Source organism: Lathamus discolor, chromosome 3 (assembly GCF_037157495.1).
Source record: "Lathamus discolor isolate bLatDis1 chromosome 3, bLatDis1.hap1, whole genome shotgun sequence".
In the NCBI taxonomy this organism is placed as follows: Eukaryota; Metazoa; Chordata; class Aves; order Psittaciformes; family Psittacidae; genus Lathamus; species Lathamus discolor.
In genome coordinates, this window is record NC_088886.1 from 21536811 (window position 1) to 21561572 (window position 24762).

At 40.6% G+C, this 24762-nt stretch overlaps 2 protein-coding genes across 3 annotated transcripts; one reads left to right on the plus strand and one right to left on the minus strand.

The window, feature by feature from the left end:
* The first annotated feature begins 10 nt into the window (after positions 1–10).
* Positions 11–2623, plus strand: METTL18 (methyltransferase 18, RPL3 N3(tau)-histidine). Of its 2 annotated transcripts, none has more exons than XM_065673991.1 (2): positions 11–97; positions 424–2623. In XM_065673991.1, exon 2 carries the CDS (start codon positions 628–630, stop codon positions 1675–1677), a length of 1050 nt encoding a protein of 349 aa, XP_065530063.1. In that variant the 5' UTR covers positions 11–97; positions 424–627; the 3' UTR covers positions 1678–2623. The 2 variants fall into 2 exon arrangements, with proteins under 2 accessions (XP_065530063.1, XP_065530064.1); XM_065673992.1 differs by lacking the exon at positions 11–97 and adding an exon at positions 133–281.
* Positions 2624–6339: 3716 nt separating this feature from the next.
* On the minus strand, positions 6340–10040 carry LOC136011733 (14 kDa phosphohistidine phosphatase-like). The gene is made up of 3 exons (XM_065673993.1): positions 9804–10040; positions 9212–9336; positions 6340–6523 (listed from the first exon to the last, which is right to left on the minus strand). Exons 1-3 carry the CDS (start codon positions 9931–9933, stop codon positions 6431–6433), a joined length of 348 nt encoding a protein of 115 aa, XP_065530065.1. The 5' UTR covers positions 9934–10040; the 3' UTR covers positions 6340–6430.
* Positions 10041–24762: the final 14722 nt, after the last annotated feature.

Below are 24762 nucleotides of genomic sequence, written 5' to 3' on the forward strand. Positions count from 1 at the left end.
ACCTCCGCTATCCCAGCATCCTCCGCGCTCGCCCTGCCCCCTTTATCTTCCGCGGGCGCGCATGCGCTCAGCGTACGCGGAAGCCTATCCACGTGGGGTAAGCGGCGGGGACTGCGGGTAGGGGTCGGTGTGGGTATGGGGGCCAGGGACTCTGCGAGGGAACACGGGGTGGATAAACTGGGCAGAATCCTCCTGCATGCTTCAGCCGGGGTGCACGGAACGGAAGCTGGGCCTTAACAACCTCTGCCTATACCCACATTACATCAGAGATGTGGTCACTGGTAACTTCTTATACATTTCAGTGTTTGGAAGGTGGTTTGGTTTGTTTGGTTTGTTTGGTTTGTTTTGTTGGGTTTTTTTAAATGAAATTTGTTTGTACTACTACTTGGCAGTTTAATGATACGTAGAACTATTTATTTCCAGATGTAATTCACCCGATCATTGGCAAAACATCCGAGATTCTACCTGCAGAGCACTCTTCCCCATAGCAGTAACTGCGTAAAAACATCCTCTGCAGAAAAACAGAAGAAAAATAATGTTGGTTTGTATCAGCGTTGCTTTTAGATGACTGTTTCTGGCTGTAATAAACTAAGCTGACTGCTGTTTTTGTTACTGCTGTTCCTGAAAATGGCTTTTCGATTTAATTTTTCTATTGATGAATATGACAACAATGAAGCAGACACTCATGATAAGATGGACTTACAGCTGCACTCTTCGAAACACAAGCAGAAATCCACAGAAAAAACTAGGCAATCTGCTGATGCTGTAGGAGACCCCAGCCCAAGGCTGGGCACCAATAATCACCAAGATGAGAAACCATCACAACAAAAAAGGTGCTTTAAAGTTGCCAAGGAGCATCACATACCTGAAGATCTCAACAAAGTACTGGAAAATAAAGTCATGGAAACAGTATCAGGCCTGTATTACGTAAACATGTCTGCAGTGGAAATTACATGCTCGGGTAATGCTGACGAAGAAGGCATTGTGTCTAAAAGTGTTTCTTCTCATTCTGATCTCATCCCAGGAGTCTATGAGGGAGGACTGAAAATTTGGGAATGCACCTTTGATCTTATAGACTACTTTTCCGAGGCTGAAATACAATTCACCAACAAGACCGTATTGGATCTTGGCTGCGGGGCTGGTCTGCTGGGAATAGTTGCTTTAAAGGGTAAAGCTGAAAAAGTCCATTTTCAGGACTACAACAGCACAGTGATTGACAAAATAACCATGCCTAATGCAGTGGCTAACTGCATAAGGACAGGCAGCAGAGATGACACTAAAACTAGCCAGCCTCCTTCAAAGAGGCCCAAGAAAGCAGAGCATCTACCTGATGTGCTCACTAGATGCAGATTTTTTTCTGGAGAGTGGTCTGAAGTCAGCCGGCTCCTGTTAAGCAGCAAGAAACCCTTTTCAAAGTACGATGTAATACTCACATCTGAGACTATCTATAATCCTGACTACTACGGTGCTTTGCATGACACACTGGCTCAGCTCTTGGATAAAAATGGCCGGGTGTATTTGGCAAGCAAAGAACATTATTTTGGGGTTGGTGGTGGTATCCCTCTCTTTGAGAAATTCATTGAGGAGAGAAATGTGTTTAAGACCACCATAGTTAAAACAATTGATAAAGGACTGCAGCGGTGTATTATGGAAATGGGCTTTAAAGAGTACAGTTAAAATTCAACCACTGGTCCTTGAGAAATATGTTAAAGACGAAATGTTTTATTCCTCATGTCTCTGCTTTTTCCTCTCTTGAGTTATCCTGGTTTGATAGATTAAGGATGGTAGTTATTGAGATGTTTGACAAATTCTGATGTCTGACTAGAAGTGAAGGACTGTTCTGAATCTGATTTTGGAGAGAAAAGGAGTTCTGCTTAAACCCACATCTGTTTATGCCAATTTATTATCATTTACATGTATTTTAAAATGAAGCAAGTCACTGTCCCCTGTCCCTGACTCTAATGCTTTGGCAGTGCCAGAACTGGAAGTCACAGGAGCGGCTGCTGAGTGCAGCCTCAAAGAGATGATTTATTAGGGTGGTGAGACACTGGAATCGGTTGCCCAGGGAGGTTGTGAGTGCTCCATCCCTGGCGGTGTTCAAGGCCAGGTTGGATGAAGCCTTGGGTGGGATGGTTTAGTGTGAGGTGTCCCTGCCCATGGCAGGGGGGTTGGAACCAGATGATCTTGAGGCCCTTTCCAACCCTAACTATTCTATGATTCTATGATTTATCATCATCGTGTGGTGGGAGAAGCAGCTCCCGGCAATCAGGCTCCCAGCTCTGATACAGTTTAACTGCAGCATCAGGATTCCAGACTGGACTGCATGCCTGTGTGGTCTGCTGCTTTGCCACCAGAGGGGGATATGACTGTATTTATCATTTGGCTTCTATTCTGCTAGCAATTCCACGAATCTTTGCGATGTTTCCATATATAACACACACGATTTTTATTCAAGCCTTTGAAAAACTGTACCAGAGAATATTTACTACTGTGGTCTGTGAATTTTCACGTTCATATTTTGACATGCCACTCTAAGAAGATTTCAGCAAATAATTGGGAAAAGCTGTACTGTTTTCAGAAATAAATAAAATGTTTCTATTTTAGAAGCTGTGTTGAAAGAAGATTCTGTGAGAGAGAAGTTCCTTACAATAACCAACAAACCTATACATGCAATCCAGGGAACTGAAGGCTGACAGAACCAGGCATTAGGTGACAGCTGGGAAAGGAGATAAAGTGTGCTGCTACAGCAGATTGCTAACTAGATTGCTGTACTGGGTTTTTTTTTTTTAACAATATTTTTCCAGAAATTAATTGCCCGTACACTATGACCCATTTTCAAGACGTGGTGGGTGGGGAGGGAGGGTACTACTGAACACTAACAGCTCTTCACTCCTTCCAGCAGTACAAGTCATGGGTACAAGTCATTCCTGTGTCCTAGGCTGAAGATGGTGATGTTGCTGAAGGCATTCTAGCCAAAACTGAAAAAACCCAAAGAACTATAAAACCTGATCCTGAGCACTTGGTGTCACCAACAATTCACACACAAAAAAACCCATTGTCTTGTTTTGTCTTAACCAAAACTGGACAACAAGCTATTAGAAAACTCGTAACATGTCTGTCGAAGATACTGCTTATCATGATGCACTGCGTTATACAGTGCCCTTGCATAAATACAAACTTAGAGACAGTCAACCACTACAGTGGACTGGATCTGTGGATACTGAGTGTAGGGGAGAAAGGACAACAGCCTGACAGGATGGAAAGAAACTTACAACAACAGTTACCTAAATAGCTTTAGTTATTGCAAAAAGTTCCTGTCACTGAAGACTCTGAAAGTCCACTGCAGGATTCCTATTTTGTCCATGTTTCTATTACAGTAGAGTCATAGAGGATTTCCTGTACTCTACAAAAGAGACTTAACTACTATTGTTTCAAAACCAACTGCAAGTAGACCATTCTAAAGGGATGCTTTGGAAACTACCGAGGTTGTTTTATAGGTGAGAAGGGAAAAAAGCAGTCAGTTGTGCCACGGGTGTGATTGTGCTTTAGGATTTTTCTGCATCAACTCTAAAACTTAACCAATGATAGATAACTGCTGACTACAGACTGAGGGAAAAAAAAGTAGCTTTAGCTTTGTCAGATCAATACAGTACTGTTAACAGTTCTTTTTGTCAAAACTGGAAACAGTTGGAAACAAAGCCACTAGCACTTGCCATTTTTTCAAACCTCAGTTGTAAGACAATTAGTGGCTTGTCCAGTGACTGAATAGCTTGTTCTGCACCTGCCAGGTCTAATGCTGTTTCAGAGAACAATACCTGCAGCAAGACATGTTGCCCACTATGACAACAAATATAGTTAAGAACAAAAATCTAGTGTATTTTTTGATGAGTAAATGAAGGCACTTGCAATCTCCTATGTTTCCTCTTGAAAATATTCCACAATCAAACTCACTGGTTTTGGTTGAATATACTACTCCTTTACTAGCTTAATCTTATTCTTGGATTGCTCAAGCATAGCTCTCCTTTTGTACAAATACAGAATCAGATTTGTTAGGATCTTCAAGTGAAGAGCCACCATCTCACAGTGACTGCACACTTGCAAAACAGGAAACCCCACACAGTATAAAGTTCCCATTTCAGAATTATAGATGAGAATTAACATGAGGATGGGGTTTTTTTTATCAGGTGAAATCAGCAAAATTAGCATTGGGATTTCCACAATTCCAGATGAGTTCTATTCTAGTCTATAATTCAGCAGATACATGCTGAGAGGAAGCCAAATTCAACACTTAAGTTTTGTAGACTAACGGATGTTGGAACACCAAGAGAACAAACACCACTAGTTTCGTAAATCTACATTAAGGCTTTCTCTACCTGCCAAATCATCACCACCCTAGTGACCAGTTTCCTGCTTCTCTTCATGATCTGGAAAAAAAAAAATTCACTCACTGGTAATACTTGCACATATTACTTAATAGCTAGGGAAATTAGCCTTTCCCCACACTGCATTAGAAAACAGGCACCATTTTTTATATGAAGAAACAAAGACGGAGGTCAGCTGGTAACTCAATTTATTAGCTCATTGCAAATCATCACGCCTTTTCTCCCCTTATTCCACCCCCCTGCTCTTTGAAAGAGTCATCACAATAGGAAATCCAGTCTAAATTATGTCCTTCCCGTAACTATTGTAGAGAGAAACATTAAAATCAGTCATAAAACACCTCAGGAAACTAAACTTAAAAGCTTGTTTGTTTTAACAGGCACTGTCCCTAACTGATGACTTCCCTTTGAAGATAATTTGCTAGTTTTGGGAAATGAGGCTATTAAAAAGATCAGTTTTGTATACTGGCAATTACAGTTATTTCACTAAACCTTAGGGGGAAAAAACCGTGAGGAAAATCAAAGTGGGAAGTGCCTAATTTGCAAATTATTGACTTGTATGCTATTCTTGGTTACTAGGTACACAGGCATTTAATCACATTCTGAAATCAAAATCTTGTGGAGAAAAAACAAGCCTGTGATCAGTGTTACGGCATTTGAAGTGGTGCAGCCAGAAGACTATTTACTGCACAAGAACATAAAGAGAAGCACAAACAGCAGATGCAAAAGCACATAGGGGTGCTGGAGGCAAAAGTCCAGGCTGCTTGTGGGGGGAAGCAGGTGCCAACCACAATACCTGTAACACCAGGTTCAAGAGATCCTGCTCCCAGGTGACTGAGATGGAACTCTTCTAATGATGAATGGACTGAAAGGTTTAAGAACAAGTACAAGAAATTTTGCCCAGCCAGTCAAAACAAAGACACAAGGGTGACATCTGATGCATTAGTAGTGTATTAAGGTAATAACAGGATTTATTTTTTTTTGGTGATAGAAACTCAACTAAAGCCTCTCAAATTTCATAGCTTGTACTTGAAGAGTCACATGCACACTGAAAAGAAAAAGTTGCTCTATACCACCAGATACTGGTAGATAAGTGTAATAGGAAATAGCAAAAGGAAGGACTGGGATTTAGATAGAAATACCTCTTAAAGACTGCAAGTCAACAATGTAAGCATAAGAACAATGCATATTCCCTTGAAATCTACAGCAGCATTAAAAGACAACTGGCAGAAAATAAAAAAAGTGAAAACTGTAGCAAGTAACATAACAACAAATGAAAGGCAAAGTGCTGCCATGACACATGTAGTAAGTTAATTCAGGCACTGCCTAGGTGTACTGGCTCTGGAAGGAAGGTAGTTACCTATAAATTAATTATTGCTATAAAAGGAAAAAAAAGTATCATACAGGGAATAAAAGTACAGAGGAATCAGTATTGTCAGAATTTGACATTGCCATCAGTCTACTATAGGTGAGAATCGCACAGGAGCACAAAAGATCTCAATCATTACTTGTGTGGAACATAAATGCTGAATTTTCAAAACCATAGAGTAAATCAAAGCTTTACATCACTGGTGAAGAACTGTAATAGTCAACCCTCCCCTCTCCTTCCTCCCCCAGTTTCTGTAAATTTGGATAAAAGAATTTGAAAAGCCTAAAGAGCAACAGAAAAAAAGGAAACTGAAAACACTGTGGTCAAAAAAAAAGGGAACAGGTCCGGTCCTGTGGTTTTAGTTTAAGTTAATGGCAAAATCCTGATTTATCCTACAATGTATCAGACAGCACTGGATGAAAATAAACTGGAGGTAAGATGCTGTGGGAGCATTTAATTAGATGGCACATCAAAAGGAGAAGAAAAAGGCTTAGAACTGCAGATTTGCACAAAGGAATGATCTGAAAAGTAAGAGATATCTGGGGTTTACTAACCCTATTATAAATCACAGCAGAGTCCAGCTACTCCAGATTTATGGTAAGACACAGAAGACATTTGATTTTATTTATTAAAGTACAGCTCGCAGAGTTACCAGCTTGTGTTGTGTAAATAAATTGCCAATTTATTTCTTGTCATCTGACCATGTAATTTCATAATCTGGATATGCTTTTTTCAGTATCTCCACAGTCACTGAATGATCTGCTTTTCCATAGCCCTGCAAGAACAAATGCTTATTAGACATATACAGAAAGTCCACAGAAACATTCAGTTCTCGTTGACACAAATGATCCAGTTATTTGACACTTCAAGTAGTTCACATACAAATACAGGTTCTAAAAGTTATTCTTGCAGTATTGTGTTTTATATAACTCTTGTCCTCTCCAATCCCCCTCCCCAACCTGAGATGTAAAAAATAAATGAGATGAGATCAAGCATATTCTTCACATCATGGTTTCTCCAGCAGAAAACTCGTTTTAAAATGTTCCCAACCTCACAACCACCATATTTACAGAGATTACACTGACCACTTTAATGAGTGACCATACAAACATCTGATTTGGCTCAGCTGAAAGAAAAGGGAATAAGCCACCACATGTGTAAACATTTGAGTAATATTCTAGCCACTAAAGAAATAACAGTCTTCATGTTTTATTTATTTGGAATCTTGCTTTAGATGGTATGGCATAATTTTAAGTATCTGTGCTCTTTAGCCACTGCAACACCAAACTAAGGCAAGGTCAGATGACTCATGTGATTAACCTTCCTTTAAATCACTGATCCCATTGTTACTCTTTCACCGAAATTTAAGACAGTTGTGGTAGAAAGTGCCTTTTCATTACTGTCTTATATGACTGGAGTCGATTTCTTATTTTAGAACTACAAGTAGGTTTTTGCTGTCAAAAAGCCTTCGCTACACAACAGCGCAGCCTACTGACAGAAAGCCGTGATTTACAGGTCACCTTTTTCCAGCAATATTTCATGAGAAACTTAACTTGGAAGACTGAAAAAGAGAGCTCAAGCTGGCATTATTAAACAAAACATGTACTCTTACTCATGACTGACTCTGCCCCAAGAGAACAGTTTAAGTAATCAGCATTTAAACTTTACAGATTAAAATTATTGATGCATTATAAAATGCAAACTTTTCAAAAAGACCAGATAATATGTCAGAAATACTGCAGGTTTATCCTGTCAGTTGTAAAGCAATGGACTCTTCATCAGGGACTGTTACTCTTCATCAGGGACTGTAGTGATAGGACAAGGGGCAATGGGTTAAACTTAAATAGGGGAGATACAGGTTAGATCAAAGGAAGAAATTCTTTACTGTGAGGGTGTTGAGGCACTGGCACAGGCTGCTTAAGGAAGCTGTGGCTGCCCAATCCCTGGCAGTGTTCAAGGCCAGGCTGAACAGGGCCTTGAGCAACCTGGTCTAGTGGGAGAGGCCCCTGCCCATGTAAGGGGTTGGAACTAGATGATCTTTAAGGTCCTTTCCAACCCAAATCATTCTGTGATTCTGCAGATTACTCTTTCCTTGATAATCACTTTGAACACCTTATCCAGTTTTGGAAATAATAGCACAGCATCAGCTTCAGGAGAACAATGACTATTTCCCTGGTTTTCATAAAACACCAGGATAGTTCTGGTTTAGAGTCTGACAACAAATCTCCAAGTAGAGAGAAACATTAAACCAATGTAATTAATATACTCACTTCTGACCTGCTACTGAGGTCTTCTCAACCTCCAGGTCTCTGCCTGACAGAAGCCCTCAAGGTAATAAAACCCTGCTTTTACATGGTGCTTAGCTGTGTCAAGGTATTAAAGCAAAGCAGCACTGTATTTTCCACAGACATTGCATTACAAAAATAGGAGTTGACTACTGCCTCTAACACTAGATTGGCAGTTGAGTAATACAGGTGTCAAGTCTCATCTAAAAAAGCAGTTCACATGAGGGCCTACAATCACAAGAACTTAGTAGAATAAGCATTATACACTGCCTTCCCGCCCCACACAAATCTAGAGTGGGTTTGGTTTTTTTCCTTATGATTCCAGGTGGCAAGAGTCATCTTGGAACAAAAGCAGCACTGGCATTCAGAAACACTTAATATATTCAAGGCCCAACCTCCACTGTTCACCTAAGGTGAGCAGATTGGAAGTAACCACCACTTTCTATTAACAATTAACTTAATAAAACTGTTTTCTTTTGGGCTAGAATCTTTACTTACAGTATTACTACAGAAACAGCTATGCCTCATCACAGAGCAACACCAGAAACAGGCTATAGCATGTTCCCTAATTTCAAGAAATCGTTATCACTTACAGAGTCTTTTTATAAACAGAGTTTACACAGAACAACAGGTAACAAAAATGCTCTAGCTTCCATGTTCTTGGAAATTACTTTTATTCCCACAAAATGCATTTAAGTGAAACTACATCTTCACCTATTAAAAATTAACCACACCTAAACTGGGTCTATTCGTCTCATCCAACACATACACAGAACAATATTCACAATTTAGCTGGTCACTACCAACCATCATTCTCATTGGCAAATAAAGGTTGCATAATAGCTGGATCAAGACCCAGTGGCTACAAATGGTCTCTTCCTGATCTAGCACTAAAAAATTCTGAGTCAAGAGAAGCTAATTTCCATTTTTAGTCTGGATTATAACTTAATGTAGGTATTACTCAGCATTAAGTTATCTATTATTTTTACTTTTTAATGGCAGTCTCCTGCCCTTAAAACTAGTGCTTTTTTCTAATTTATCTCATAAGTGTGCCAGGCAAATTTTCCAATTTTATTTACACTGCGACTCAAATTTGCAAAAGCCACAATACTATGAAACAAAAAACCTGAGAACATGAGAGACAAAACGATCTGAAGGAATACAAGAGATGCACTTACTGTTGAGAGCCCAAATACCCTAATTTTCTTGTCTTTGCTATTATGATCAATTTTCCCTCCTCCAAGGCACTTGCACTCATATCCCAGCTTTTCCATCTCAGGATTTACTTTTTCAAAGATATGATCTGCACAAGAAGAATGGTTAGAGCCATCAGAATATGCACCCAGTATCAAATACTCAAGAACTCTTCAGCTATTTTCCACTCATTTTCCTCCAGTGCCCTTCTTTCACCTGCAAGACAGGGAGGTTTCTCTTGACATAGAAAAGCTGTAATTAAGGTTCTCTATTTCAGGCTTTTTACTTAGTTAACACCCCTCATTCTCCTAAACGAGGTTTATCAGGTTCAGAAATAGCATCTGGCAGAGACATTGCTTTTGCTATTCACACAAGGCACCTATGAAGGTTACAAAAGGGGCTTCAGAACGACGCCCGCTGGCAGCAGCCACCGCAGGCTGGGGCCTCTCCCTCCGCCTGATTCGCTTGGGCACCTGCGGCCACCTCCCGCACTTGAGGAACGCTCTCGGCGCGGACGGGGCCTGGTAACAGTCGCTCCCCTCCCGCCGCCCTCCACCGCCGCGGCCTGTCACCCACTATGGAACTCGGCTGCCTTGGTGCCACGGACGATGTCCCGCGGCTCCTGGCCGCCCGGGCGCTGCAGACGGACCAGGATGTACTTGAACGTGCCCTCAGCGTCGATCTCCACGTCCCGCACCGCCGCCATGGCGATGCCCCCAGTCCCAGCGGGAAGGCGCCGCGCGCTCCGGGGGGCGGGGCCCTGGTGCCGCTCGGTGGGTCGTCGTGAGGCGAGCGGCAGCGGGGCCCGGGCAGGCGGGGCCGGGCGGGCTTCTCCTCACGGGCTGCGGCGGGGCGCACGGGGAAGGCGGGCGTTGCTCCTTCCAGCTGCCCGCCCAGGGCTTAGGGGTGCGATTGCCTTCAGCCGCCGTGCCGCCTACCCCCGGGTCCCAGAGCCGGGCCTTGCACCCGCCAGCGTGGGTCTGTGGCAGGACAAGGCGTCTATAGCGGGGGGAAGGAGGGTCGTAGAGAGGCAAGTAGCTTTATGCCCCAGCATTGTGTAGGATACGTTTTACAGGTACTGAGTAAGAGAGAAATTCACCTCCCGTTTGCCTTCTTTTCATAGGTTCCACTTGATGGGTTAGGTAAGCTCCACACAGATTCATCAGGAAGTCACAGGTGTCTAAAATGAGTAAGGTACACCAATTCACTGAAGACTAAATCCATTATGAAATTAACTGAAGGAAAATAATAGTTTCCTTGCAGTGCTGAAGTGAGCATAGTCCAAAAAGAAGGAATACTCACGTTAAAGACGAGAAGTTTTGGCATAACCACATCTTTCAAGTGCTATGTTGTAGGTCACTTTCAACCAAGCTATTCTTTTAATACATAGAAATAGTAAATCATAATTGACATTCATTTCTTAAGTTCTTTTTAGTTCTTGGATGCCGACAGTGTACTATATAAACTAATAATACATTAAAAAACAGTAAAATAGAGGAAGAGTTCAGCCTATAGAGGTGCTTAACATTTGTTTTATGATTATTTTTTTTTAATGCTATTCATTAGCTACTTCATTAGCTGTCCTAAGCCTGAATAACGACTAAAGCATCAGTAAGATAAACTAAATTCTTACTGGTTGAATTGTTATAAAGAGATGGGAAGAGCTTTAAGTAGAAACACATCTCAGCTGTTCTGGAGTTACCAAGGTAGGCAGGGAAAGTGATAAAAGCTGTCTGTGTAAGATGCCCTTTAGGATCATAAGGCTGAGGGAGTTTTGTGGGGTTGAGGTGTTTGCTCAAGCTTGTTTTGTTCTATAGTGAAGGCCTCTAGGGTTATTGTAACATCTGTTCTTTTAAGTTTCTTTCAAACACTCTTGAAGGTATATTTTTGTTTTAATTGCTTTTATGGATGTAGCTTTTTGTCTAATAGCCTAATGTTTTATGTTCTTATTTATCCCTTGTTGGGGCTATACCATTAAAAAGGTTTTATGGAGCTTGCTTGTTTGAGTGAGCCTTGTTTTTTTTATTTTAACAAGAATTGTGTATTTCCCAAGAATTTCCTTAATCGCAGAAGTCTATTTTATGGCTGTGGAAAACTTTATTGACCCATTTCACTTACGATGTACGGAAGGAACTAGCAACAAACAATGGTTGCCCTGATGAGCAAGAACAAGGATGGCAAAGGAAATCCTTGTGGTGTGCTTCAGATAGAAGCTGAACTTAAAAGGAATTTGGCCTTAACCAGAAGAGTAGTCATTTGGCTTGATTTGACAGGAGCTTGACCTTAACCACCCAAGTCTGTGACTTGGTAATAGGTAAAGCACAACTTTGTCCTGCTTTTCATAATATTTTTGTCTTCCTAAGCACCCACCTTATCCAAAAGTAGTTTTCTGTGCTGAGCTGTAGGATATTTCTGTTGGTTTTTAGGCTGAAGAGAAAAATCCCCTGCTCTTCGTGGTAACTGTTAGTGCGTCACTTTGTGGGTCTCAGGGGTACAAAGAGGATGGCACGGGGTAACAGGGTCTTAAAACAGAGACAGACTGTCTCCAGTAAAACTGCATGGAGGGACTTTCCTTTTGTAATGAGCTTACTCGTATTTAACTGTGCCCGTGAGTTTGTCTCTACTTTCTAAAAATTAAGGGTTTTTTTTTAAATTATTTGACCAGGTGACACATTGTCTCTTCACAGTTGTGTCCTAAAAACTGTTTTTCTGAGAAAAAGTATTGTAAGTATATCGAATTAGGTAACAGTGAACTGATGTGGCAATAATTAGGATAGTGTCTATTTTTCTTGAGTAGTTACGGCCAGATCGTAAGTGTTGCCATTGTTTTTTACTCTTCTGTGTTACATATGGGGCTTGTTTTCCATTATGTTTTGCAGGCTTTGGACTGGACCCAGATTGACTGTGAAGTTATATTGTTGTTTATGCCCTGCTTATCATCAGATTGTTTCAATCTATATGGCCTTGTGAGATTCATCTATTCTTGTGCTGTGCCGATATTGCGATGTATATTGCAGTGGATTAAACTGTTAGTGTAACAACATGTGTGGTTAGGCTGCTGTTAGGCTGGATCTGGGGTACGGTAACCAAGTTACTGGTTGAGCTAGTGCATCTGAACTTGGTCAAACTTCTCTATATACTCTATCAATCAGGGAGATTAAAAAGAAATAACAACCTGTGGTTCATGTGACATGATGAGATAGCTACAACAGTGTAGCTACCCCAGTTCGCTTTCACAATGTATGGTATCTCCTGGTAGGTCATTCTTTTACCTTCTAAAACCACTTCCTGAGTGTCTTGGGAGAGATAAAGCAGACAATAGCCTTACGTTCTATATTGCATCTCTTATAAGAGGGTTCTGTGACTGTGCTTTTTGTGAGTGTTCCTTCTGAGGGAATGGGTTCCTCTGTACTGTGTGAAATATTTCGGTGATGGAAACTGCTGATGGGGGACAAATACATTCTCGTTGTCACACATAACTGAATTTCTGCTGGACTTTGTGGTGGCATTAAGGCTACACGATATATATCTTTATTTAAAGTAACTTTCTAGAAACATTTTTCTTCCATATTATGTGTTCCCATCCCCCAAGAAAGATAGCTCTTTTCAAGTGTATACAGCTACTGAGTATTGTTTTAAAATCTTTTTCCTAGAGTTTCATACTTTTGGGTTAGTGAGGTAGACAAATGGTCTCAAATGATCTTGGAGGAGGCTTCCACTTGAGTGCAGTGCCCTTAAAAACTAGATCTTGAGTGTTTACTAGAATTAAGCAGTACCTTGACACATCGAAGTACAGCTACTATATCTTGAGTATTTATATCCTTTAGGTGTATACCATTCAGTAGCTCAAACTACAATTCAGATCAGTATTTTCTTTTGAAAAAAAAATAAAATTGGAAACTCTGGCTTTAATACATGGATTCTTACATGAATATGTTAAATGCTAGTTTTCCAACAAATAAAGGTTCTGAATGTAGTTAAAGAAGTGCACCTATGTGCCAATATCAAATCTAACAGCAGATGAATATGCTAATGTCATGTTAAAAATAAATTGGTAATTTAAATGTGTTATGAGCAAAGCATAATGGGTATGTACCTCCTGTATGAAGATAGTCTGAGAAAGTTGGGGCTGTTCAGCCTGGAGAAGAGGCTGTGTGGAGACCTCATAGCAGCCTTCCACTATCTGAAGGGGGGCTATAGAGATGCTGGGGAGGGACTATTCATTAGGGACTGTAGTGACAGGACAAGGGGTAATGGGTTAAAACTTAAACAGGGGAAGTTTAGATTGGATATAAGGAAGAAATTCTTTCCTGTTAGGATAGTGAGGCACTGGAATGGGTTGCCCATGGAGGTTGTGAATGCTCCATGCCTGGCAGTGTTCAAGGCCAGGTTGGACGAAGCCTTGGGTGGCATAGTTTAGTGTGAGGTGTCCCTGCCCATGGCAGGAGGGTTGGAACTAGATAATCTTAAGGTCCTTTCCAACCTTAACTGTTCTATGGTTCTAATATAAATGCAGCTGGACTTTCTTACTATGTATTGGCAGTCCAGCTAGAGCGTGTGTAGAAAATCTGCAATATAGCAGATACAGTACTGTAGTTATGTCAAGTGATAGGTTCTTAGGAGTGCCTGAGGCATAGGTGCTAGCAGAGCAAAGCAGGTGTTGTCTTATTAAGTAAGGATTTTTGGAGCAGTTCTGCCCAGTTGTCCCTTTCTTATGTTTGACCTCTATCACTTCTTGCTCTGAATATACCAGAGATGGCTGTTGTAGGAGTCTCATTTACTAATAAGATTCCTAAAACCTTTGCCATAAAATCAGAAAGGTTGAATTTCTTATTAGCCTTTCCTTTAATCATCACTGGAAACACTGTGCATGTAAAAACCAGCGCAAATCACTGGAAGTTCTCAAGGTGTGATGGGACAGGGTGCTAGATCATCTCATCTAGGCTGTGTTTCCCATGAAAGGTTGGCGCAGGTGATCTTTCAAGGTTCCTTCCAACATGGGCTATACTATAAAATTCAAATGTTAAGATTATACTGAAAAAGCAAGTTTGGTTGTTTGTTTACTTCAGGTGTGTGTGCTTATGAGTGTGTAAATGGACTTCCCACTTCATTCTTTGCATGCTTGAAGACATCTGATCTTCACTAAAGATAATTGTTGTGGATAGAATGTTCATAGCTTCTCCCCCATTTCTCCGCATCAGTTTTGTGTAGTCAGCAACAGCATTTTTCAGTCAGACTTGAGCTATGAGCCTACTTTTAAAATTCATGCAAAGCACTTCATACAGTATTTCAACTCCTCTCCTGGTCTGAATGTCAGGAGTCCAGCTTTAAGACTAAATTACCTTTTGACTCACACTGCAACATTCAGAGAGGCTGAATACCTGACTCCTTTCCCCTGCATTATGTTCTGTGTTTTACAGCCTTCAGGTAAGTCAGTAACTGGAAAAGTTTAGTATGTCATTACAAAGGAAAGCCTTTTGAGTAACCCAGTAACAGAAAGGATCCATGAAAAGCATGGATTGAAAGCCCAAATGGATTAGCCCTTGTGCATGATGGTTTGAGATTTTCTTATTTGTAGGTAAAAGCTAATTTGGCCTTGAAATGAGATTTTTTTTAAATTAAGGATGAGGAAGAGAAGATGAGGCTGTACTGCAGTTGTATATGGAGATATCGAAATGAGTTGTAATTTAAGAAGTTCAGGTAGCGGAAGCCATCTGGCTGTAGAAAAACAAAGTTCAGATCCAGCTCGCTTATCCTTCCAAAACCCAGAATCCGTTTACTGTGCAGATCTCAGACCTGGTGTTTCTTGCTTGTTTTCATTGCCCGGACTACACTACTTAATTTGCATGACATCTTAAAAAGAAGAAATTGGATTGCAGCTCAAGATCAGATGTAACATTTCATTTGAGAATAGGCAAAAATCCTGTGAGGCAGCAATATCTTAATTTCAAATGTACTCTTGTTTATTTTGCTATTTATTTGAACAGCAAGTGACTAGAAAAGGAGTATTAGTATTTTGCAAATGTGTTAAACACACATTGTGCTGCAGTGAAGCTCATCACAGGATTCTCTCAAGCTATTAGGCCAATCCAGGTTACCAAAGTCAGGAAAAGGGAAACAATCAACTTGAGCTCCAGCTTTATAAATTTTTCCTTTTATTGAGCTCTTTGACAGCAGAGGTAAGGATATGTTTGGCCTATTGTTGTATTACAGGGGAATATTAGGAAAAGAATTTTGAAGTAGGGAATTTCCATTGCATGTAACTCACACAAGAGAGAAAATAAAATGATGGTTAACTTTCAGCTGTACTTGCTTTTTTTTTTATCGCGGAGTGAGGGTACACCCATGAGTTCAGCAGAAGAACGCATAATACACTGGTGCAAATGAAATACACTGTTGTAAGTCATGACTGTTGTGTACATCAAAGATCACAGGTCTGCTTTGCTGCTTGGCCCACTCATTTTAATAGGCTTCAAATTAAGATTTTATTTTTTTTTAACAGCTGTTGATTAGTGGCTCCTCAGATTAGCAAAGAAGCCAGAACAAATGCAGTATAATGAAATTATCTGTTTTGGTGTTAACATCTTTTGGATCTGCGTGTGCACAGTCAGTTCAGAAGCCAGAGGCTTGGTTTGTGCAGATGCTTAAGTATCCAAGCCAGCCTTCAGGATGCAGGAGTGTAAAGGACTTTTACTGGGTCCTTTATACCTTGCTTTCATTAATAGTGTTCTCATATGATCCCTTTCAGAAACTGAACAAGATCTTAATGAAAACCAGGTTTTATGTTTTGCTCATAGAAAGCAGTTTGATAACCTCATTACTCTGCTAGCTAGAAGTTCCCTCCTAATTTCCAGTCTACATTTACTCACAGGTGGTTTGTGTCCATTTGGGGGTTTTGTACCAACTTTATGCCTTTATGTACAGAAAACTTCTGATCACTTTCTTTGTTCCTGATACTTATGAAGAGTCTCATATCCTTTCTGAGCCTTCCTAGCTGCTTCCTCTTCCCCAGACTTAAGCACAAATTTCTAGTAATCCCCTGGAAAGGTATTTCTTTAGAGGGGACTTCATGGAATATTTCTGCTCCTTGAACAGTTTAAGAGTTTTCTATCAGGAAGAGTCTTTCTCCTAACTCTCCCAAATGACCGTCAATATCACCTGCCTGTCACAGGATTGCAAGTTTAAGTATTGAACACATGCTCCCCTTTGAATCCCCTTGGTTAGTAAAACCAGTCTGCTAGGTTTGTTTTCAGGGCTCTGCTGTCCTTTGGTTGTCCTTCCCTGCCCTTAGTGTCCATGTTTGCAGCATATGCAGGTAATGTAACAGCTGGGACTCTGGAATCTTTCTAGTCTGTAAAGATGAATAGTGTGAATGAGTTGTTTAACTGATTAGAGTTCATTTGTGTGAAATATATGACCACCTGAATGTAGGGGCCTTTCAGCTGCAGCTGCTTTCTTTCAGGATAAACTGATTCATGGCGCAGAGATATGAAGGTATTTTGAATGGTGGTTTTAGGGCTTCAGGTACCCAGTGGGGGAACTGTCTCCTTCCTTGGTAATCAGACTGAAGAAGCAAATGTGGATGGGTAATGCCTATTATGAAAGTAATCTTAGCTGATATTACTTCTGTGGTCTAACTAACCAGACTTTACTACTGATTGCAGTCATGTGCATCTGCAAAAGACGAGTAAATGTGTGTTGATAAATGAGAGGAAAAAAACCCAACTAATACGCACCAGGAAGGATACATACAGAATCATAGAATCAATCAGTTAGGTTGGAAAAGACTCTTAAGGTCATAGAGTCAGGCCATAAAGGTAACACTGCCAAGTTCACCACTAAATCATGTCCCTAAGCAGCTGAATACCCCTCAGGGATGGTGACTCCACCACATCCCTGGACTGCCTGTTCCACTACTTCACAAGTTACTTTGTGGGTTGCTTTTTAGGCTCAAGCATGGAAGTGCAGCAATTTCAGGGTGGAAGACAGACTCATCCTTCCTGATAAGTCAAGAAATCTGGAAGTGTCAAAGAACAAAATTTTCGTTGGAAAGTTAAAGTACTGTTTTCAGGCCTAGGAAATAAGGAAAGTCCTAATGATCTTGATGTCAGTTAACCAGAATTTTAAAAACACTCATGGTGCTGGCTTTTTGGTTGTATTGTTGTTTGGTTTTGGGGTTTTGGTTTTTTTTTGGGTTTTTTTTTTGGTGGGGGGATTCTGCTGGAAAATGATAAAATTGAGCAATTTAAAACCCTTTCAGAGTTAATGATGAATTTATTTGTTGTTGAAACAATTACTTTAAGTACCCTCCACTAATGATCTTATGTTAAACATGTCAGACTATGAAATAAACAGAAGTTCTTGAATTAAGCATTCTTTCAGGAGCATTCTAGCCACTCCAGCACAAGTTTGCCACAACCATATCATCCACAAATTCCAAGAAAGCAGCTTATTTCTATCAGCTGGATAAGTAATTGCTTTTTACAACAGACATAGAATCATGGAATCATAGAATAGTTAGGGTTGGAAAGGACTTCAAGATCATCTAGTTCCAACCCCTCTGCTATGGGCAGGGACACCTCACACTAAACCATCCCACCCAAGGCTTCGTCCAACCTGGCCTTGAACACTGCCAAGGATGGAGCACTCACAACCTCCCTGGTCAGCCCATTCCAGTGCCTCACCACCCTAACAGGAAAGAATTTCCTCCTTATGTCCAATTTAAACTTCCCCTGTTTAAGTTTTAACCCATTACCCCTTGTCGTGTCACTACAGTCCCTGACAAAGAGTCCCTCTCCAACATCCCTATAGGCCCCCTTCAGATACTGGAAGGCTGCTATGAGGTCTCCACGCAGCCTTCTCTTCTCCAGGCTGAACAGCCCCAACTTTCTCAGCCTGTCTTCATACGGGAGCTGCTCCAGTCCTCTGATCATTCTCTTGGCCCTCCTCTGGACTTGTTCCAACAGTCCCATGTCCTTTTTATGCTGAGGACACCAGAACTGCACACAATACTCCAGGTGAGGTCTCACAAGAGCAGAGTAGAGGGGCAGGATCACCTCCTTCGACCTGCTGGTCACGCTGCTTTTGATGCAGCCCAGGATACAGTTGGCTTTCTGGGCTGTGAGTGCACACTGCTGCCTCATGTTCATTTTCTCATTGACAGCACCCCCAAGTCCTTCTCCGCAGGGCTGCTCTGCCCAACCTGTAGCTGTGCCTGGGATTGCTCCAGCCCATGTGTAGGACCTTGCACTTGTCATGGTTGAACTTCATAAGGTTGGTATCAGCCCACCTCACAAGTCTGTCGAGGTCCCTCTGGTCTTCCCTCCAGCATATCAACCGAACCACACAGCTTGGTGTCATCAGCAAACTTGCTGAGGGTGCACTCAATCCCACTGTCCGTGTCACCAACAAAGATGTTGAATAAGACCGGTCCCAGCACCAATCCCTGAGGGACACCACTCGTTACTGGTCTCCAGCCAGACATTGAGCCATTGACCACAACTCTTTGTGTGCGGCCATCCAGCCAGTTCTTTATCCACCAAGTAGTCCATCCATCAAATTGATGTCTCTCCAATTTTGAGACAAGGATGTTGTGTGGGACAGTGTCAAATGCTTTGCACAAGTTTCATGTTTCAGTGCACTGAATCACACTTTGCCAGTGCAAGTGATCCCTGGCCTCAGTTTAGATTCTTGAATGTTTATTTTTGCCTGTTTGGAGGAAATTGAGCAGTATGAATCACACTAGAGAGTTCCCGAAATGAGAAGTGGAGATAAGATTTTCTGGCTCCTAGGGTTTCACTCCAGACAGAGTGGAGACTGTCTTAGGCAGCCTGAGAAATTCCAGCTTCTTTGTAGCAGTGGTATTGCCTACCTTATTTACACTTAATGAGACACAGAGGCAGAGGGATGAGTACATTTTTAGAAATTATCTTTTCTTCCCATCTAGGCCTCGGGGAAAACTTGTGCCTTAGACCTTTTGTCTCTTGAATTTTTAAAGAATTAGTATTTCAAGCTCTTCTCCAAACAGGAAACACCTTCACTGCTGGCACCAGAGCTCCTTTTCCCTTCAAGGCTGGCTAAAACTCTTACTTGTACTCTCCTACTGACTGTTACTATGGATGAAGCTGGAGTTTTTTACAGGACTTCAAAATTTCAAGTAGTTTTACAGCTCTTTGCCATGGGATAAATATCTGTTATACAAACTATTTTGAGTAAAATATTCTTGAAGTATTTTAATTCAGGAATGACAGATACATTTCCTAGAAGAGAGATGGAACTGCATTACTTGGAAATACTTAATTATTTTTGTCTGTTGATATAAAAGCGTCATTAAAATGTTTAAAAGGGAAAATTTGGAAATAGGTAGATGCAGATATAATCTTATAATGTAGGTAAAAAAACCCACTCTTAAAAAAAAAAACATGAAAAATTTCCCTCTGTCTCTTTCTGCATTTACGTATGTACAGATGTTTATATTTTGGTTACCTGAGATCTCATCATATCGTGTGTTTGTTTTATTTTGTTGATTGCAGCAAGTTCAACAAAGAATTTTACATGATAAAAAAATAATTTCCCACTGCATCCCACTTTCACAAGCTACTCATAAAGATATTGATGAGTGTCTCTCAAATCAAGGCTTAAAAATCTCCAGCAGAAAGCTGGACTCTACAAAACTCCTGTTTTAGCATTTCATGGCTTCCCTATTTAGAAAAATACCCTTTCAAGCTTTGTCACTACAAATTAATCCAACCGCTACTTGCTGTGCACCAAGTGGACATAATGAATTGTTGATCATGTGCCTCCTGAATACTCTAAAATACCTTTTAGGTTTTAGAAGATTGCATAGACTTCTTTCCTCTATTGTCCTTTACTGCAGTGGGGTAAGAATTAACCAGTTAAATGACTTGGGTGTTTGCACATAAAGCCGTGTTTTCTGGGCTTGTGTTACTTGAACTGTCATCTGTGGAGAGCTAGTAGTTCAGAAGATTAGATCACTTAGAGTCTCCTTATGTGTCAGACAAGCATTCATATATGTTTTCAAGTAAAAAAAAAAAAAAAAGAAAAAAGAGTGTTCATAAGGAATAAAATCTTTTTTTCAATTAAAATAGTGCAGGCTATCAAGATTGGATGAGATGGTCCTAGTTTCTTTTACAAAAGAGAATAAGCCTTTAATCTTGTTCTACATAATGACTGTGTTGGTCAGGATTCAGTTGTATTTTGTCAGCCTGTAGCTTTCTAAAATGGTAGTACTTAAGATTAGATGCAGTACACCAGATGAGATTTGGCAATGGCAGATTGGATGGAATAATTGCAAATTTGGTCTTAAATGAAACATTCCTGTTAATACATACCAGGAGAACACTGGTCCTCTGGTACTCTTGCAGTTCCTGAAAGCTTGATGTCATCTGCAAGTTTTCGAAGCATTTTAGATGACAATTTGTTATCTACTATAAATTAGCTCAAATTAGTTCAGGACAATCCCTTGTAGGGCTAATTTATATAGTCCTCTCAGACTGACAGTTATCTTTGAAAAACTGCCCTTTGAGTAGCGGTTACCCCTCTTGCATACTCATGATTTTTTCAGCTAAGCACTATTGTTTTCTCATAAGAATGTCTCATGGGACACTATTAAAAGTCTTAATTACAGCAAAGTATATTGCACTATTGTTTCTCTGTTGCTCACTCAGCCTTGAAGTACAAACTACATTGATCTGCCAAGAATAAATCAATCATATCAATGTCCTTGACAGCTTAGTAGCCTTCTGCTGATTTTTCAATTGTTTTCTTTAAAAAATGTTCACCATGGTTCTAGTATCTTTTCTAGGTGCTCATATGTAAGGCTTCTAATTACTTTGATCTTCCTTTCCTAGATACAGAAAGGCAATATTTGCTTTTTTGTCAGCCCTCTGACACCTTTCCCCATACTCTCAAAGGTAATTACTGAGGGTTTGGATCCTTAAACAGTAACCTGGTTGGCTGTAACTACCCTAAATAGTTTTCACTTCTGTCTTGCCTTATTGTAACCTGTTCTGTTTTCCCAGTGCATAACACTATTGCAGTGTCTGTTAACTTTTCTCTGTACAGAAAGAAATGACATTTGACATGTCTTCTGTCAATTACTATTCTTTAAATAGCAGACCTGACCTGGTTTTGTTGTTCTTACTCCTAATGTGTTTATATAGCCTTTTCTTACCTTTTATGTCTCATAGTAGCCTATAAAGTAAGCCTTGCAACTGGAAAATTAGTTGCTGCTACATAATCCTTGTTAGGCACATTTGTTTGTAAGGGAAGAGAGGTCATGTGGAGTACTCCCATTCACTTGTAAAAAGCTGGGCTTTCGCTGGTGCAAATGAAGGTCTGGAGTGGATAGATAGGAACAAGAAGCGTTCAGCATTTCTAGAAGTTTGACTTGATTTAGGTTTGGAGTCTCCTGTGTTTCTGGCAGAGAGGAATTAGATTGATTTTAAGGAACTGTATCTGTGTTCATGCAAGAGTGGACAGCTGCACGCAGCTCAGAACAGCTCAAGAAACGAGGCTCTTGTATTCTCAAATCTACTGGCAAAGGAAGAACAAAAAGCATAAATGTGAAATAACTGGGAGGATAAATCGGTAACATAGAAACCAGCTAAGAGGCAGGCTGGATGACTTTTCTAGCTTCAACATCTGCAGTTCAACCTAGTAACTGTATCAAGTATTTTTTGTGATAACAGATTTGAAGTTTTTATGTGCCTTTGACTTTAAAAAGGTTTTAACCTCTCAGTTTTGTGCTTTTGAAAATGCTTTTCAGGCTTTCTCTTTTTTTCTGTAAACTTTGTGTTTACATTCATCTTCCACTATGTTAAAAGGCAATAAAAATAACAGGTGAACGTCAGAATTCCCTGGGAAAAACCACAGAGAGCCCCATGTCAGTGATGCATAGGGGAATACTGCCAACAAAAAGAGTCTATATTTAGGCTGGAGTTTTTACAGGCATATTGCTTTTAGGCTTTGGTGGTTTTGGTTATGGGCTTTCTTTGTATGTGTGTTTTTTTATCTGCTGCAGACAAGAGGTCTGAGACAGCCCCTGTGAAGGAAGACTATTGTAAATTCTGAAATACTCTCTTCCTTCCTCCGGAGATTCCACTGGCATAGCGATTCTGATAAAGTTTTCTCCACTCAGCTTCAGAGCTTCTGCCATGACAGGGATGAGCACTTATGAGCAGGAAGCTCATAAAATGACTTGAAGAAGTGAATCTCCAGGAAAAGGTGTAGGATTTTCTTCTGCCTCCTGGCTCCAGGGAGGATATAAACTGTTTTGGAGTTGTCTATAATTTTCCTGTGTACAATTATAACAACTGGTCTATGTTTGAGGCAAAAAAAAAAATAAGGCTCCTCTATCAAAACTAGTTACTAGTTTGTATCAGGATAATGTTTACAGAACCTCTATGGAATTAGGCCCTGCTGCATGGTGTACTGTACATGTTCATTAAAAGTACCAGTCTCTGTTACGTGGGCTTACAATCTGAAGAACACAGACAGAAAGGTTGACAGACAGGAATTGTTTTCATTCCCAATTTACAGATGAGTCTCTGAGGTTAAAAAAAAAGAGTTGTCGTGATTTGGTGCTACCTGGAACTCTCTGAAAGTCTGGTTGCTCTAAGCAAGTCTGGCCCAAACCTGGGCTTGGAGAGTAAGTCTGTGGCATAGCCAAGAGTTAGCATCGTCTTTCCAGAGTTTCTTGATAGTTTGTGTTTCTAGCTTTGCTAGTTCACACCTGCTAGAAAGCATTCCTCTCTTTACAAATATTTGGTATGTTGTTTTTAATCCCCACTCTATTCAGTAACTGGTTTTGACATGCTTTCTAGTTGTAATTGTTGCAATTTCTAGTAAACTCTTCTATTTTGATAGTAACTGAAGTTGTTTAAGAACATACTCTTTATCCTCTTTTCTGTGATGGATTCCTTTGGGCAGAGATTAAGATATGGCTACTTGACAAATATTTTCTTTGTGGAAAAAGGTAGAAATTGATACCAGCTGAGTTATTAGGTTGGAATCCAAGAGCCACTGATTTTTATTCTGTAAGAACAGGCTGAGGCTCAAAAATAAGAACATGCACTGTATATGCTGTAACTATGCTTTACAGATATGAAGTGAGTGCTACCCTGTGTCCTCCTATCGCTGACAACCCTTGTCAAGTCCTTTGCATGTTTAGCCTTGCTAAACCTCACCAACAATGGTGAAACATTATGCCTGGAATACCAGTTTGGCAACTGGACTGCCTGGTGGAGCCTCCACAGTAAGTGCCCGAGTGAACATGGAACAAAGGATGGGGTGACATGACTGATCAGGGTGCAAGGAAATAATACCACTTTGTATTGACCAAGGTTGGGAGTGCTGGGGAATGTGGAATCTGCAACAAGCATCTAGTGTCATGTCTTTGCACAGGGTTAAGGACCAAGTTAATGTGTCTATTACTTGTGTTGCCTATTCCCTACTTGTAGCCCTCACCAGTACTTGTGAGACCTCCTGTAGAGATGTGAGAAGTGAATATTTGGGTATTCTCCTAAGTGAGAATACCCAAATCTATTTCTGTACATACCATGACAAGTCAATTGCCTTATCACTGAAGTGGTATGTATACGTGTGAAGATATGCATGACGATCAAGGAGCGGAGTGACGTCGTGCTGCCAGAACACTATTGTGCAAGGAATTGGTGATCTTTCATGCTTACTGCCTTCTCGTGTATACAGGTGTACTCTGAATAGCCTATGACTGCTTACCAACTCACTGTAGCAAAGTGTCCACAATTACTCAGGCATATGTCTCTGTACCATGGACACTGTGTGACTGCTCTATGCAGTAGTATAATTAATCAGTGTATACACAATAAATGTGCATTAATTCAGTACAAGACTAGTGTATTGTCTTGTCCATCTGAAATATTATATGCACCTGTCCAGGAAGTGTAACTCTGTTGAGGTAAGGATATTGGAGCATACAGTCCAAGGGACTATTTGAAGCTAAGGTCACATTCCAAGCTTGACTGCTACAAGTAACTGATGAATCTGTATTGTGAGCAAGACTCTAGAAGAGTACTAGCAGTCGTGGAGCTGGCAAACCTTACCACAGATGAGAACTCTGTACAGTGTGCTGTGGTCCACAAGGAATGGCTTGTCCAATGCTGCAGTTTCCATCTTTTACTCAGTTAAGCAGCTTTGAGTGTCAGCGCCTTTCTCACTGAGAACTGGCACCCCCTTGCAAAACAGTATGCTAGGTAAAAAGTTGGAGTCTTCATCATTCATACAACTAACTCTAACCATCTCATTCCTTCCTGATATCCTGTAATTGTGTGTTGCTGTCAGTAAAACTATGTAATGTAGCACTTGGCAGTTTGTCAGAACAGTGTGTCTTTGTGGGATGGTTTGCCAACGGGAAGCATCAGGCTTAATGTGTGGGAGTGCCAAATCCTTGGATTTTCCAAGAAATGCTTTTACACGTGGAATTTCCCATGTCGTGGAACACAGGCCATTTGAGAGAATAAAAGGCTGTACTAAA